Consider the following 16729-nt stretch of genomic DNA (forward strand, 5'->3'; position numbering starts at 1 on the left):
GCGCTCTTCGTTTCATATTGGAGTACACTGAAAAAAAGTGCTTATTATACACATATCTTCCGGGCATCGAATCTGGGCATCCTCGGCTCGGAGACTACACCATCAGTGCAACGGGTACAGGGGCTGTGGGAGTCTTTAATGTTTCGTTATGCAGCGTTCGGGCCGCGCGCGCCGCGCACTGCACGCTGATGGTTAATATTGTGCACAACGTGTAATATTTTGATAAGACAAGTGGGATAGTCTTCTTCGACGCGATCCCAGTGGTATCGTAATATGAACATACGATACTGCTACGGCCAGTCTGAATGGTGTCGGAACTAGAAAGGCTAATCTTAGACATGGGAAACAATCCGTCTGTTGTCAAAGGTTAACCAACGGCGATTCGAAGCAAGTCGAAGTCCATCGAAAGAACTGGAAGACAGCGCTGCGACACGGAAGGCGAAGTTACGACGTGGTATTCGGCCGTCGGTTTTCCACGCTGTGGCATAGTAGTGCGAAAATGAAATGGGATACTCACATCGAATTTCTTCGTCGAAAGTTGTCTGCAGTTACAGGGGTACTATCGCGCTGTCGTAGTATTCTTCCACTATAAGCAAAGCTTCAAATTTACTACGCTCTGTTTTATTCACACATAAACTACTGCAACCTGGTTTGGGCTACCACAACTAAAACTTATATATATAAGATTGTTACCATACAAAAAAGAATTATACGACAAATTTCAAATCTTGAACGCACAGATACCAGGAAAGAAGCATTTCTAGAGCATAATTTACTTCGCGCGGATAAAATGTATGAATTTCGGTTATTGCAGTTGTTTACTTTTTCATCAACTAGAATCGTTAATTACCTCTCTTCTCTGGCATCCGTTACAACGTTACCCATCGACTGTTAAAACGCGCTGCACTGATATGTGGGCGATACCACATTTTCGTACGAATTACAAGTTTCAGTCATTGGCTCACAATGTTCCCCTAACACTTAATAAGCACCAAAATACTGCTTGATATAGTAGAAAGCAGCCTCGAACATATGTTGTGCAATTGTAACTAAATAAAAGGTCCAGCGTATTGTGAGTGTCCTTTCGGTTTGATACCGTGTTCCTGGCCTATTGTGTATTGTTTATGAACAGAGTGTTTGCGATTGCTTATGTATCGTGCTGTAAGTCATATTGTTGCTTTTTTTATTTCGTGTTTTAATGCCTACTGATTGCGTACAGTGCACTTGAAATTTTTATTTGAGAATGAACTTCAACTTTGTGTCTTTTCGTTACCTGTTCTCAACTGTGTTTCTTTTCTTTCAATACTTAATTTGCTGATCTTTGGCGTATATTGTAAAACTGATTTCTTCAACTGAAATCGTGTTTGATGCGATTGCTTGCGATTATACCTGTTTTTTATGTGTATTGTCCGCTATGCCTTGTAACGGCTTCCTGCGCCTTTTGTCAAGCTGCTGTAGCAGCTTTTAGCCAGGAAGCCGTCCAGATGCTTCTGGGAAATGAATTGAATTGAATTGAATTGAATAAGCTTCAGTTGCAGGCGCATTACGATGCCGGCAGTTCTGGACGCTATTGCAAAGTTCTTGCCGCGGATCCAAATTCTGACGTTATACAATGACTTCAACTCTGCTTTGAAAAAGGTTGTGAGTTACGAAGTAAGGTAGCATTTTACAGCTTCAGATAGTCCTGCGCACACTGTTTCACCACCGTGTTCTTATCCGCGGTCGTCAAGAAATATCGGACTGCTTCATCATTCCAGCACATTTACTGCCTCGCATTGTTATCTAAGATGTACGACCTGCGACTGTTTTCATCTGCCCGACAGACTGGAGAGATCCATGCCAGTACCAACGTGAACAAAAAGAACAAACAAAGCAGCGTTCAGCTATGCACGGTGCACAGGGTAAACGAACAAAGAGGACAAATGAAACTCTCTCACTAAGGGCCTTTGTCAACGCTTTTTGCAGTGACGACAGTTTACAGGCCGCTGCTTTGTGACAGGAATGCCAGATAGCCAGCACTGTCGAGAGCTAGAGAGCTTTGACCGACATCGCCATTGCAGGAACGTGGACACAGGCACTGATAAGACTCGGTCAATATAAAAAAGAAAAGAAAAAAAAGAAAGAAAAAACAACCTTTATTGGCCTGAAAACGAGTTCTTTCTCTAAGGCACTTTGGAGAGCACGCCTGGCACCTCTCACACTTCAGCGGTGCTGCGGCTCGTTTAAAACGCAAGAACCCGCAAATTATACCATGCACAGCTACGCGACGATATGAGTAAATCTACAATATGCTGTATGTACAGATAGTTATGACCGATTGAGTTTTGTCTCTTGTCTAAAATCTACGTTTCTTCTGTGCACAGTAACATGCATTTGCGATACGAGGAAACGCTATCTATTTTTCTTACACGGTCACTGTAATTATTAGGTGTAATTCTCTGCTCTATGCTTCACACGTCCTTTCAAACCCTGCTTGCATCATCGTTTGTAAACTACGTTCTACTTCAGTATTGTTAAGTATCATACTTACTGTGTCGGGACCCGAGTGTCTTTGAACTAAATAATTATAGAGTTATAACACAAAGGAGTCAAAATGCGTCTGAGCGCATTGACAGTGGCACCTTGAATTGACCATGGCTGTGTGCGTACCACGGAGGAGGAGGGAAGAGAAAGCGTCACCTTCACGCGCGCCACCTTTGTAAGCCATCTTCATTTCATACTCACCTGGCTCGCTGTTCTACCACGTTGGCGCATTGCGGATGTTTAATGTTGTGACTGCGCTTCGAAACTCACGTGAGGCTTCTTATAACGTCATGCGACCGTCATTTGTACATTATTGTTCCCGGGCGCCACGCCATTGCCATTATTTTCTGTTACGTAATGACTATTTATAATATGCTTGAATAATGCCAAACTACAATTAATCTTAGTTTTCCTTCCTCCATGGCCTGCGTACCGGGATAGGATCCGACCAATTATAACTTATAGTTCTTCCCTGGTCAGGAAAACAAATGTGTCGTCATGCACCAGGCCCTCTTGGTGCAAAGTTGGTTCATGTGCACATGAAGTCGTTCACCCTGCGCGCCACCGTGTCATGATCAGTCGCGTGCTCGCGCTTCCCGCTCTCCAGCACGACGTAGCTGAAGCGCGAGCACTGTTCGGCACCGAGGCAGCGCACGATCGCCTCCAGGGCGCCCAGGTGCGGCCTTGCGCCATCCGAGAGCCCGCAGTCCCGCTGCAGCACCATCAGGTTGTTTCTGTAGCGCGGAAGCGTCCTGTCGAACACGCCAGGGTAGAGCTCCTGCGGTCGCGCGTACCTCAATCGGCGGTCGGTCGTGAACACGTAGCGGTCTCCGAACACGCGCGTGCAGCCCCTGGCCATGAGCAGCTCCGCCGATGCGGCGCTGTGTCCTCTCGATGCCAGGACGTCCATGACCTCCTGCCTGGTGTACAAATCGCGGTGGTCTTCATCTTCGCCCACGCGCTCGTGCGGCTCGAAGCTGGGGCACGTCGCCGGAAAGGATCCCTCGATGGACGCAAGCCGGGGAACCCTGTCCGGCTGTAGCGCGGCGAGATAGTAGCCAATGCCAGCGCCCATTCCGAGTCCCAGGACAGAGAAGGTGTCCCATTTGAGGTGGTCGACGGCCGACAGCACGCTGTCGACGTAGCTGTCCAGGGTGTAGTGTACGCGGGCCGGAAGATGCGAGGACATGCCGTGACCGGGTAGGTCGAGGGCCACCAGCTTGAACTCTGCCTTGAGGAAGGGCACCAGGGGTTCGAACACGGCCGCGTTGTCCAGCCAGCCGTGTAGCGCCAGAACTGGCTGTCCGTCGTCCGGCCCCCACTGCTTGCCCGCCAACTGGCCGTTCGGCACCGGAAGCACGAGGTCGCGGGTGAGACGCTCCTTGAGCGACGCCGAGGACGCCTCACGGCGCGAGCCCAGCACACGAAACGGCTCTACGCAGGCCCGCGGCGTCTCCCGCAGCAGGCCCCTCGCCCAGACTAGTGCAGGGCTGCTCAATCTGCGAATGTTCGATTGTGGGAAAGAAGGATGGGCACGGAGTGACTCGAAGTTCTGAAGGAGTAGCTGGTTGACCTTCTGGTCATGTTGCGTGCATTTATAGTGCACGCCGCTGGTGCTATATTCCATGTTCTTTCTCTTGTCCAGTACTATACGGGACAGCTCTGAAATCAATAGGCACGGTAGTTTGAGAAACATCAGAAAACGATAGAACACGCTAAAGCAATTCTATCGATGGGTGGTTAGGGAGAAAGTGGATTCTTCATGGAAGTGGCGCTATCTTGTGCAGTCGTAGCCTAAAAGAGAGAGGAGAAATTATAGCGAAGCAGGAACGTGCAGTAAATGTCTCACTGAAATATGATCACATTTACCGGCGTTGTGAAGGCACTGCACAGAATTTATAGGAAGCCAGACCAAAAAAGGAACACGGTTAAAAAAAGGGTCAAGAAGTGCTGCTTGTAATTCGTACTGCGTGATTTTACGGGAGAACAGAGAAGGGATAATGCGCACAAATCGCGGTAGAGTGGGACATACAAGCAGTGAGAAGCCAGGGCTGGTGCCCGTGAGCAGGCGAGCGGCTCTATAAAAGCGCGATCATTTGATGGGCTAAGCTTGCTGCAACTCCTGCAGTAATACATAAATCTGTGGCCACTCCCATCGACTGCAGTGACCATAGAGTTTCTCATTATAACAACAGTGAGAAACTCTATGGCAGGGACATCACCGCCATGTGATCAGATCTAAACTAAATATATAAAAATATGCGGATCCCACGCACTCTGGGAATCGATGTAAGCGAAGCTTTCTGTTCTGTTTGCTTTGATTGACAATAATCAGCGGTGATATACTGGCGGCGAATGTTGAATTTTTTTCAGCGTTAGCCCAATACCAGAGTGTTGAGCTAATGTTAAGCGTTACTTTGCGTGCACCCCCTGCTGTTTGCATAGAACACAGAATACACGGGGAGACCTCTTAGCTTGGGGCGTTGTTGTGCGCCATTGTTCATAACTTCTGAGAGGGTTGAGCATTATCATTGCCTCGCATGGCACATCGCATCGTTGCAGAGGTGGTAAGATTTGTTTGAATTAAGGGGCTGTACGTGCCAAAACCACGATCGGATTATGGGGCACGCCGCAGTGGCAGACTCCGGATATTCATCCGTACATATGTCATGTCATATAATACGTGCCACATATGTGCCATGTCTCTTTCTCTATCTTTTCTTTCTTCAATTTGTTGTTTCAATTTTGTTTGTTTTATGTGCTCTCGACTATGTGCGTTATTTTGCGCGAGTGATACGCCGCTTCTTATGTTACCGTGAAGTGTACTTTTCATTCCTTTTCTGACAACTCTTTGTATTGCTTTGGCGTTTTTATTTGTAACACTGTTTTGCAAGCACGTTATCATTGTAAACATTTTTCGCTCTCACATTTTTAGCTCTCGTGTATCGGTTTTCTCTTGTCATTTGTTCAACGCCCTTACTTAATGATCCCATCGGGGCGTGTAAGGTACTTTCAATAAATAAATAAATAAATAAATAAATAAATAAATAAATAAATAAATAAATAAATAAATAAATAAAAATAAATAAATAAATTTTTACACCCCGGTGTTCTTTAACAAGCACCTAAATCTAAGTGTGCTAGCGTCTTTTTGTATTGTGCTCCTCCCGAAAAGCGGATGCCGCGGTCAGAATGGAACCCGCGAACTCGAGCAATGCCATAGTCGCAAAGCTACCGCGGCGGGCACAGAAGTCTTCATTTGACGTGTGACCATTTCCCTAGTGTCGCCTAGACCCTACGGTGCGCTTCAATGCATCTTCTGCTTCCGCAAGTTCTGCGTAAGTTGTCCGCTTGACACATTTGAATGGTGCTTATTTTTCAGAAATAGCAGAAACGTACTGCACCGCAATTTGAACTGAAATTTATGCCGTTTGCTCACAACCGCTGTCATGTCAGTAGCGTTTCCTAGGCTTCTCACGTTACCCCCCCCCCCTCCTCCTCCTCCCGCCGTCACCCCTTTGCACGGAAACTGCGAGTCAAAACTGGCAGTTCCTGTTTCGCGACTTCATCGGTTCTACCCCATTCTCTGCTTCCTCTCTCCCACTCTATCTAGCTTCCCTCTGGACTTGCACGTTCGTAGAAAGGTAAGTGCCGCGATTCCTGCAATGTTTTTGCGGGGGGTCACGGATAATTGCAGCTGTCAAGATGTTAATATGGCGGCGCGGAGGGAGCTCCAGAGGACATTATGCACATTCGACGCGGTGCGAAGGTCCGAAAGAGTTCCTCGCGTCGTATTCTTTCCTCTCTATCTCGCTCCTGCCATGTATACACAAGCTCTGGACCACCTCCGACGCGGTGTGCCAGACAGCAGCAGCAGTGGGAAAGTCGCAGGAAGATGCGAAGAAAGCTTCGCTTTAAGAAAGATAGCGGTCACCTTGTGTTGTGGCGGTCTCCGAAACTAACTTGGAGTCCTTCAGTGCAGCGTCACTTACAGTTCGCATCTATGTGCGTGCATCATTTGAAACTGTATATATACGTACACATTTCAGCTGGCTTCGCGATCAAAGACACCTTGCAATGTTGCCATTTGCAAATGCGTCGCTTGTGTACTGCTAAAATTAATCTAGATCGTCCCTTTATATTTGATAAGGAGCCAGAATGTTGACGCTGCGGCAGTTGCACCTCGCTGCACTAGCCGGGGGCAGGAGAAGAGAGGGGCGAGAATCACGTACCTCAGAGCCATGGTGGCGGTGGCGTAGTGTCCCGTGCTTTCATGGACGAAGAAGCGCCGTGAGGGCTGAAAAGTACGCGCAACTTCCCCTCCCGCTCCGGCTGATCATCGCTAAACAAAGAGCATGGTGCAGGGTGCCGATAAAGAGCCGGACTCCGAGTCCAGATAGAGGGCATCCCCGTTTCCGCAATCGGCCTTATCAGCTGGCGCGGGATGGCCGGCTCGGGGGCGGCATGTAAACGGATTCACAACCTCCCTCAGAGCACGTGCCTCCTCTTCTCGGCGCCTCCGCTGCGAGGAAACAAAAAATGAAGAGCCAGTCAGCGCGCGGCGCGCGTTATAAGAGTCCGCGCAGAAGCCTTGAGGGATAGTGTGTGTTTGCGTGGCCCTTGCCCAGATGCCTGGCAAGCCTTTTTAGTCACGGCTCCGCGACCGCGAGCACGAGAACAACGCACAGCCGCGGCGGTGAGCGCGCTCTCGAGCAGCTTACATTTCCCTATCAGGTTGCGTGCCTTGGTATGACGTCGAAAAAAGCGGAACGCACTTTGTCGTGTCCTCAGAGACGCTGCGATTCGTCCTTGTCCCGAAACGCCGACTGCGTGCAATTCGCCGTTTCCTCTCGTCTTTCTTGCTTTGCGCTTTTGTACAGCGCGGCCCTTGTCGACATTCAACTCCACAGGCCCGAAACAAACGTCGATGGCGGCTCGCCGACCGTGAAGAAGCATTTTCGGCGGCATGCAATCGCCGACTGGACCTGTTTGCATGAGCCTGTCGAGCTCCTCGATCTCCGCGTTCAGGTCGATGGACAATTTACCTGCGCAATGCAAGACCAATGCAAGCGAGTCACATTGCGTAAAGCCAAAGTGTCTTGTTCGATGACACGTATAACAGCAAGGACAAGCGCCGCCGTCTTTCTTTATTTTCTATGCGTTAAAATATATTTCTGGGCTTTAACGTCCTCAAAACAGAGATGGCCTGGTGGCTAGCTCCGGATTAATTTGACCATCTGGGATTTTTGTAACATGCAGCCAAAGCACGGTGCACGAGCATTCTTTAGCATTCCGCCCCCATCGGAATGCGACCGCCGCGGTCTGGAATCGAACCCTTCACCCTGTGTTCAGCAATGCAACGCCATAGTCACTGAGCCCCGCGACATTGTTCTTTCAATAAGTTGAGCAGCTTCAACGCAAGCTGCAGTTCTCTTGCATTAGAAGCATGCGTATATACTCTCGAAGCCTGCTGACTACTTTTCAATGCCGCATTCTTTGCTGATGCTATACGTTCTTGTGATGCTATACGTTCCAGTACTTCAGTACGTGACGCGGTAATGAGAATACCCACGCAGTGCAAGGGGCTTAGAACAATTGGTAAACTATCTTGATATGGAAGCGTCACGCCCGTTTGCAACGTATTCCTCATATAGTTTGCATTGCGCGGATATTATACGTCGTGCAGTATGCTTCGTGTGTAATGTTGATATCTTTGCGAGCGACAGCGCAAGGTTGTGACATTTGGCCGCGAAAACTTTATACGTTGCAGTTCGAACACTTGTTGCTGAAGAGCACTTAATATAGGTTCACTTTATCAGCTCGCATAATGGCATGTGACATTTATGGTTACAATATGTTGCGTGTGATATGGGGCCGTAAGCAGCCATAAAGTGTGCGATTGTCCTGGCCGTTCGCATGACAATCTATATCTCGGAAGCATGCAGGTCTAGCAAGGCCAAAAATAACGTCACCGTTTGCAACTGCACACCAACAACGATATCAACAAAGGGAGCTCACAGACTCAAAGCTGGAGGAGAAAACACATGTTCATCTCTGCCTTGGCGCTTCGATTTTACCTAATGGAAAGCACCACTGTTCCTCGCAACAGCCGTTGGTGCCCAGGCTCCAAATCTAATTTCTTGGTTATATGGACTGAACTTTTCTTTTGAAGCCGCGCAAATATGGACTGAAGGCACAAAACAGGTCCTTGGGCCACGTGCTTGTCTGCTCCCGAGCCTCAGCGATCTATCTTCATGCATACAGTCGGCGCCACCCTTGTGCAGAGCGCGAAAACGGCGGCCGATTATAAGGGTGTTTACGCTCCGCAGGCAGCCAGCGACGTCTAACGGTAGTGGCTAGGCCCGAGGTTAAATGCGTCGGCCACGTGTGCCCAGACACTTATCTCGCGCCTAACAGTTACCGCTAGACGTTGCTGGCTGCTTCCGGAGCGGCCCGGCGGCCGCCGTTCCCACGCTCTACAGAAGGGGGACGCCGACTCTATGTACAGCGCCGCCCACTGCTGTGTAGAGCGCGCGAGCGGCGGGATGGATGGATGTTATGAACGTCCCCTTTGGAACGGCGCAGTGGGGACCCAGCTCTTGCTATTATACTGCCTAATGTCAGATGGTAGAGCGGGATTTGCTCTGCAGGGCGACACCTGGCGGCAGTTGCTTGGTCCGAGCTAGTGTGTCCAGGGGCATGCGCGGCCTAACAGACATGAAGAAGCGCTTTCGACGAGTGACGACGTTGAAAAGCGCCCCTTTGTTTACGCTAATCTGTACGCTGTCGAAGGGCGCGTGCGGCACAGCAAACGTCATAGAATGAAGAGTATGGGATGATAACGCGCGCCGGTCTTTTCGCAACAAACGGGGCGCGCTCACGGACTGTTCGAGGTAACAAAGGCGCTTACGAACATGACCGCTGGTTAAATGCAACACGTGCAAGTTTGCATGTTTATTAGGTCGCGCATTCTCGCTGCTGGGCGCGCGCTGTCTCGGGCCCAGCAACCGTCGCCAGGTGTCGTACCGCAGAGCAAAGGCGGCCGTTCGCGCGCTCTGCGCAGCAGATGGCAGTGTACATGTACTGCATCGCTGCTATTATATCTTCCCGTTATGCATGTCACACGCCATCAAATTCAGTCAGCACATGCCGAAAATACACCGTGATGATAGCAATAGCAGCATGAAAAAGAATTAGGAGTAAATGCCGTCGAAGTGCTTTCTTGGCAGCCAACTAAGAGAAACGTCTTTATCTACACAACGGCAATGACATCAATGACAGAAGCTCACAAACTCGATGTGAGAGGCCAGGACACGGCATGTTAATTCGCCTCTCAGAACTTAATTTCTAGGCGTGTGCAAATACAATCTACCACTTTCGAATAACTATAATAGAAGTTTACATTCTGTGCTAGATTCAACTAACTTTTATTTGAAATTTCGTATTTTCCTTCGACTATTGTTTCCGAATGATCCACTCTGACATAAGGGCTACTGAGAAGTGGGCTTGAGACGAATTTCTTTAAAGAATAAGACGATGCACAAGAAACATGAAATTAAAAGTTAAATTCTGGGATTTTGCGTGCCAAAACTACAATCTACGAGGCACGCCGTATACAGTGGAGGGACTCCGGATTAAACATTGCACATTCAACATTTGAACACCCTTAAGCGTTTACAATCAATTGGTCGCCAGATGAGCAAGCACCCTTGGGTTGTTAAATACAAGCACCCTTATTAGATGAACACTTTTAAGGGTGTTTAGCTGAAGTAGAAGCAAAATGAAAGGAAGATGTCTCCCTCAACTCGTCATATTTTCCACTGCTTACGTGTTGCTTATGAGCATTACTGCACAAACGGCATCAAAGGACAAACAGTTCAACCTTAAATAGGCTACGAAAGAAATGCATGGAAGTAGGTTCGAGAAGTTCGAACTTCATGTGGAAGTGAGACACTCTAACCACGGCGCCACACAGGAGCCATGTTTCAGCTCTTTAAATATTGTTATCTGCATGTATAGATTATCTAGGAACTCCAACTGCTCTACTTAAATTACAGGGTTTTACGTGCCAAAACCACTTTCTGATTATGAGGCACGCCGTAGTGGAGGACTCCGGAAATTTCTACCACCTGGGGATCTTTAACGTGCACCTAAATCTAAGTACAAACTGCTCTATTTCATGAGAAGCCTTGGACAACGTCACATCGTGCATCGAATGTGTTCGTTACGCTTAAAACCTAACATTTCTATAGCTGCAAGGACAGTTTTCAACGGTAGCGAATGTGCGGACAGCTTTCGTATAGGGTACGTGTTTATTCTTATCTTAGAGTGCTAATCTTCTATTGTGCTTCGATATTTTTCGAACGCACATTTCACTCTTAAAAATAGTTTACATTCTTTAGGTCGTGTCTTGTGCCACAATGACAATCGTCATCCGTCTTGCCCGCATTTCCTTTCTTTAACGCTGCAAGCCCGGTACCTCCAAGCCACGAACGGCATGCGCGCTATCAGCATGACAGAGCATTCTCGACAGGAAAGCAGCGAGCGCAACGTTTTCAAGAAAGGAAACGCAAGCAAAAGAGATGACGATTATGGTTGTGTGGCAGATATACACCCCAAAGGGTGCAACCGTTTTAAGAGTGTTCCCTCTTTTTAATTGGCTTTTATTTCTAAAAATACTGTTGGCTCTTTACACCCCTTATTATATTATTTTTTACTTGGTTTACACCTGCGATACCTTGGTGGTGCACGCTCTCCCTCCCACTTATTTTTCATGTCTTTTCTTTTTTTACGCGAAGGACTCCAAAAATGAGGTAGCTAACCGTCTCCCGAACCAACTGAATTCTATGGCCAGAATATGATGCTCAAAAACTACTGTTTGCCCAAATAACGACTTCGTCTTCGTTACCGCACCGAGTGTCATACATGAATCCGAGGTTGACTGCAAAATAATGTTTTAGCACATGCACTTGAAAGGCAGCGTTCTTGAAGATGCAGTTGTCAGGGTTCACTCCACATAGTTTTCTGTTTTGTTTATATCAAGTTGACACAATACTAATAATATTTGGGGTTTTACGTGCCAAAACCACTTTCTGATTATGAGGCACGCCGTAGTGGAGGACTCCGGAAATTTTGACCACCTGGGGTTCTTTAACGTGCACCTAAATCTAAGCACACGGGTGTTTTCGCATTTCGCCCCCATCGAAATGCGGCCGCCGTGGCCGGGATTCGATCCCGCGACCTCGTGCTCAGCAGCCCAACACCATAGCCACTGAGCAACCACGGCGGGTAAGTTGACACAATACGTTGTTATCATTGTACACACCTGCATATATGCATTATATGCGTATAGCTGCAAGGTTTGATCAACGAAGACTGATGCTCTGCAATCTTAATTTCTGAAAATTATTCATCGACACCTTTATCCCTTTCTTCATGCTCCCCAGTAAGTGAAATGCGCGCGCCCCTCCGTTTCTGCCAAGCCTAGATAATACCACTGAAGCCCATCTTTTGCCACTTTCCTGAAAAAAAAAAATTCGCCTGCAGTGGCGTAACTACGCCTTGTTCCGTTTCAAAGCAATTTCATTTCATAACGTTCCATGAAGCATCGCCTTGAGGATGTTAATCGCGAGGCAATATGAGGGTCATCACTTGCCTTCCCCGCACCACCCCGATCGTGGCTCTCCAAGAAAATGCACAGCTGAACACACTAGATAAGCTGGTGCAGCGGCGACGTGATGCTCGCAGGCTTAAGGCCAGCCTTTCACACGCAACGTGTGCTCTCAGGACTTACGCTTTCTCGTACTCCCTTCTACCACCACCATCGCCAGTTCTTCCTCCCTAGAGTTTTGTACAGCTGAGTGATAACAAGCCAACTGATAAACGTCGCCCGACATCAACTCACGCGGCGGCGTCGCTTCGTGACCGAATTATAGCTCAAGATGCCCACCTGCCGCTTGGCTCCATCGTGCTTTACGTTGATGCAAGCATTCAGCACTGTGAAACGACCACTGCAATTTATTGCCCTAGCGCACCTGCCCTTAATAAGCCCTCCTTATTACCTGCCTCCTTTTGTGCTGAGCTCCTTGCTGTTCGAGAAGCGTTGTGCTTTGTGGCCGCCTTTCCCATGGCCTCCACGGCCCGCATCGTCGTCCACACGGATGCCCTCCAGGCGACGCGGCTTCTGCGACGCGTCAGTCGCAGCCCTGAAATATGTCAACAGATCCATCTTCTGGCGGCATGCATCCCGCAGTCAATATCTATCGAGTGGATTCCACGCGACCTTCTAAGCTTTCAAAGCCGTGTAGATTCTGCGACCCGTCTAGCGACCTCTCCATCGTCACTGCCTCAGCTCTTTCACCTAGATGATGCCACCCTCCTTTTAACAAGAAAGGAGCACCTCCGTGTGCGGTAAACCTCCCCCGCGGTCTTACCCCTGCAGAGGAGGTTGCGCTTCGGAGGATCCGGGTCGGGGTTGCCCTGACTCCTGCCGTCACTCGGAAGTGGCCGCACTTTCGCCAGTTATATCCTCGCCCTGGGTGTCCACTCTGAAAGTCGCGAAATGCTGAAGCCGACATCAACCACCTGCTGTGGTTTGCCCTTATTGGATCTTGCCGTTGAGGAGGATGTTGAGATGAAAACTGGAGCTTTATTTAAATTATTTACAGTAAAAACATGAAGTCATTAACAGTCATAAAGTCATTGATGGCCGGCAACAAATCGGATGCTGCGGCCCGTGGGAAGAAGCCCGAAAGAGATGAATGAATGAAGGAATGCTTCTGTCTGCTCCCTGTCTCTGGCTTTTAACCCCTTCGGTGTCTCGAGGTCACGTGCTTTTCGGCCAATCGTCGAGCCCGCTCAGGTGTCGTCATTTTCGACCAGTGGTAGGCGCCCGTGCAAGTGCAGTCGCATTCGGCTCAGGGGGTCGCTCCGTGGGCTTCACTGTCCGAAGGATGACTTGCCACCGGTATTGCCTCCAGGTCTGCAACTGCCGTCACAATAGGCGGATGGGGGGTTGCTCCCAGGGTTTCACGGTGACTTACAGCCGGCGTTCCCTCCGGGTTCGCAAACGCTCAGCGGTAGGAGACGGGTTGTTTTCGAGCGACCTTTCAGAGCTGCAAGGCAGCTTTGCTCGAGACCCAGGTTACCTGGAGCCGTGCCAGGCTCCCGTTGCACTTTCGGGAAGAGTCAAGCAGTGGAGCAATAGCTCCACTTGCGGCGCACGAGTTGGGTGGGGGTCGCCAACTTGTCTGGACGTGCTGCGCCTCGGGAACGTGGTAGATACGATCCTGCGCACCTTAATTAGGTGCGACGGCGATTCGATGTGGTCTGGTGAACTCGAAGGATGCTAGGAAAAGGTCCCGTATCTAACACCCTTCCCTGAAACCGACGAGGCTCCGGCATCTCGCAGCAGCGGACTTTCGCCGCATAGTCCGAGCGATTACACTGCTTGGACGCAGGGACCACATTATCGATGTTTCTTGGACTTCATTTGATCAGAAAATCTTTTTTCATTCATTTAATCAACCTTATTCACCACCATCCCATACCTCTGTATGCCCTGAGGCATTTTCGCTCGCATTAAAAAAAAAAGCATCGGAACAATCCTCTTATTTGTTCTACAGTCCAGGTACGACACTCTACGGCTTATTTATGTATACGTCACGGTAAAAAAAAAAAAGTTATTGCGCTGACATGGAAGAAGGCGTCGTTAAGCCACTGGAGGCGATTTTTACGACGGCGGCAAAAGGCGGCTTCACTCGTATTATCTAGGCTGGTAGGAAAAGTGTGACGCGTATTTTGGACTTACTGGGGAGCATAAAGAAAGGAATAAACGTTCCGATGATTACGTTTAAAAAATAGGCATTTCAGAGCATCAGTGTCAATTTTCATTGAGCAACCCTGGTGCATACATATACGTATGCAAATGAACTTTTCTTTCTAATCAGTTCTTATGGGCACGTTCGTGCACTTTTCTTTTAATATATTTTTAATACAAAACGTAGATGCAATGAATAATATGAAAAGGCTAGGTTATAGCAAATGTATTGCACAGGATATAGTGAGAAGCGTTTGCAATGTATTCGTTCTATTTTGGGCAGTGGCAATTAGTGGCAATAACTCCCTTGTACGGCTTCGCTGATTTAGGTGTACGAGTTGCTCGAATCGGCAAACATCTGCGGAGGATTTTTTTTTTCAAATATGGTTGTTAGCGACGCTGCTTATCAGACACCAAAACGAAGTAGAACGACTCTTCACGCGGAGAATTTTTTTTTTCTGGCGCTCATTTGTCACGTGCTCTCGAGTACTTTACCGGGTGGGAGCACGCTACTTCCCGCGCTTCGGTCATAAGCGCGCTGTCAGCATAAAGATAAATGCGCACACCGGCCCGCGCAATGGCTGCAGCATCAGAGCTCTCGAGAAGCTATCTTTCCTATAGCGGCATATCACGATCGCGTCATTCAGGAGAGCCGTGTGTTCGAACAGAACCTGCATAATCTCGCACTGCAGCGAAAAAATAAAAGAAAGAAGGGGAATAAAGCGTTACGAAAATTATTGGTAAACTTGAGGCAACAACAATAACTTGGGTTATCGGATGCCCGTCAGTATCAGAAAAAAAAAATAGAAAGGTTAGAAATTCGTAACTGCAATGCAGAATGCTCTCTCTATAGTGTACAACAGGCCGGCTCCTTGCGCGAGAAGCGACAATCGTTTTATCATAAATGCAATAGTTAGGATTAACGTCCCTACTTATTACTGATGATGTAGATGATGTACGTTACACTGTAATTGTCGTCCATGTATTATCAGGGTTGAGTTTCGAAATGCACTTGTCATGGTGGCTGTCTCCTCAGGCGGCGAAAATTAATCCGGAGCCCCCGACTACGGCGATCTTCATGCATCGCCTACTGTGCAGCTACGGGAAATTATAAAAATGCCAGTCTCGGGCGCTATAATGTAAAGCTATTCCAAACTTTTTTATTCCAATTCTGCAATCAGCCCTCCACGATTGGTCAAAAACTTTTTTGGACCTCCCCCACTTCACCTGTCTGTCACGCGACGTCACGAAAACCGCGATACGTCCCTATCTGATATGACGTGTTGTTATGATTGGGGGTTCAATCCCATCGCTCGTGATCCGTTGTCAAGAATGGAGTCGGGCATGAATTAGAAGGTAGCTGGCCCATGCCGTCGTCCAACTTATCCACGCTGAAGACGTTGATGAAGGGAAGGACTGCTTCTCATCGAGAACGAGGAATATGGGTTTATTTACAGTATTTATATCAGTCTAACATGACTGTTTGAGAAAGTACATCAGTCTAACATGACTGCTTGAGAGAGAGCGTCCCGAGCAGCCGCACAACAGCGGTTTTTAAACACTCGGTCCTCTCCCGATACAAGGTGATGCGAACGTTCGTTTAGTCATCGCAAACTAGCCGCCTCTCCGCGGCACGGTTTACACACACACACACGCACACACGCATACACACACGTGTTTACGGTCGGAAACCGACACCACACGAATTTCATAGAACTCGGAGCCGTTCCGGGTAGCGCGTTGTCTTGCGTCTCGGTCGGTGCGTGAGAAAGAGTGTCCGTCGGCGTTCACGCGGCAGCTCCCCCGCCCGTAGGAGATCAGGTCCGCTTTGTCGTGTTGCGCACAAAGCCTGCTTCGTCGAACTACTTCAGTCACAACGCGTCCTAGCTGAACCGACGGAGAGTGGAGGATGCGCGTATTGATATCGACACAAAGTCGACTTCGCCACGCCGTGGCTAGAGGTTGGCGGCGATGCTCCCGAGATGTTGCTTCCACAGTCGCAACTGGTTGGCAAAACTTGCACTTAACAGTGTACAGAATGATTATGCATGATTTGACCCAAAAACGAAAAATAGTTATTCCTGATTCGACGCCTTTTCGCCATTAGCCCCTGGCTATTAGTCAAAAGTTTTCGGGCTGCACCCACTTTACCTGCCTGTCACGCGACGTCAGAAGACCGCGAAAGCACACCGCGTCGAACTGACGTGTACGCGTTAAAGATGCATTACTATGCCGAACAAAACTTTTTTTTTTTCTGAATAGCCGCAGACTGCCCCCTTCCGAAAGGAATAAAAGATGGCTGCCGCCGATCGCTCAGGCACTGGCTAGTCGCACCCACCGGAGAGCATGGGTTTATTTGCGTTCAATAAACCCTTTTGCGTGGCCGTG

General features: G+C 48.6%; 1 protein-coding gene across 2 annotated transcripts in view; it reads right to left on the reverse strand.

Moving 5' to 3' along the window:
* Positions 1–2114: 2114 nt before the first annotated feature.
* The window catches only part of LOC142571978 (serine hydrolase-like protein), a 58289-nt gene continuing 43674 nt past the window's right edge, over positions 2115–16729 (reverse strand). Inside the window, exons 2-4 of one of the 2 annotated variants that reach the window (XM_075680742.1) lie at positions 7299–7568; positions 6756–7045; positions 2115–4022 (exon numbers count right to left, since the gene is read on the reverse strand). In XM_075680742.1, coding sequence (XP_075536857.1) covers positions 3053–4022; positions 6756–6766 — 981 coding nt within the window. In that variant the 5' untranslated portion in view covers positions 6767–7045; positions 7299–7568 and the 3' untranslated portion in view covers positions 2115–3052. The remainder of the gene's footprint in view (positions 4023–6755; positions 7046–7298; positions 7569–16729) is intronic. The other variant, XM_075680741.1, reaches the window with a different exon arrangement.

This window comes from Dermacentor variabilis, chromosome 2 (genome assembly GCF_050947875.1).
Source record: "Dermacentor variabilis isolate Ectoservices chromosome 2, ASM5094787v1, whole genome shotgun sequence".
NCBI classification, from domain to species: Eukaryota; Metazoa; Arthropoda; class Arachnida; order Ixodida; family Ixodidae; genus Dermacentor; species Dermacentor variabilis.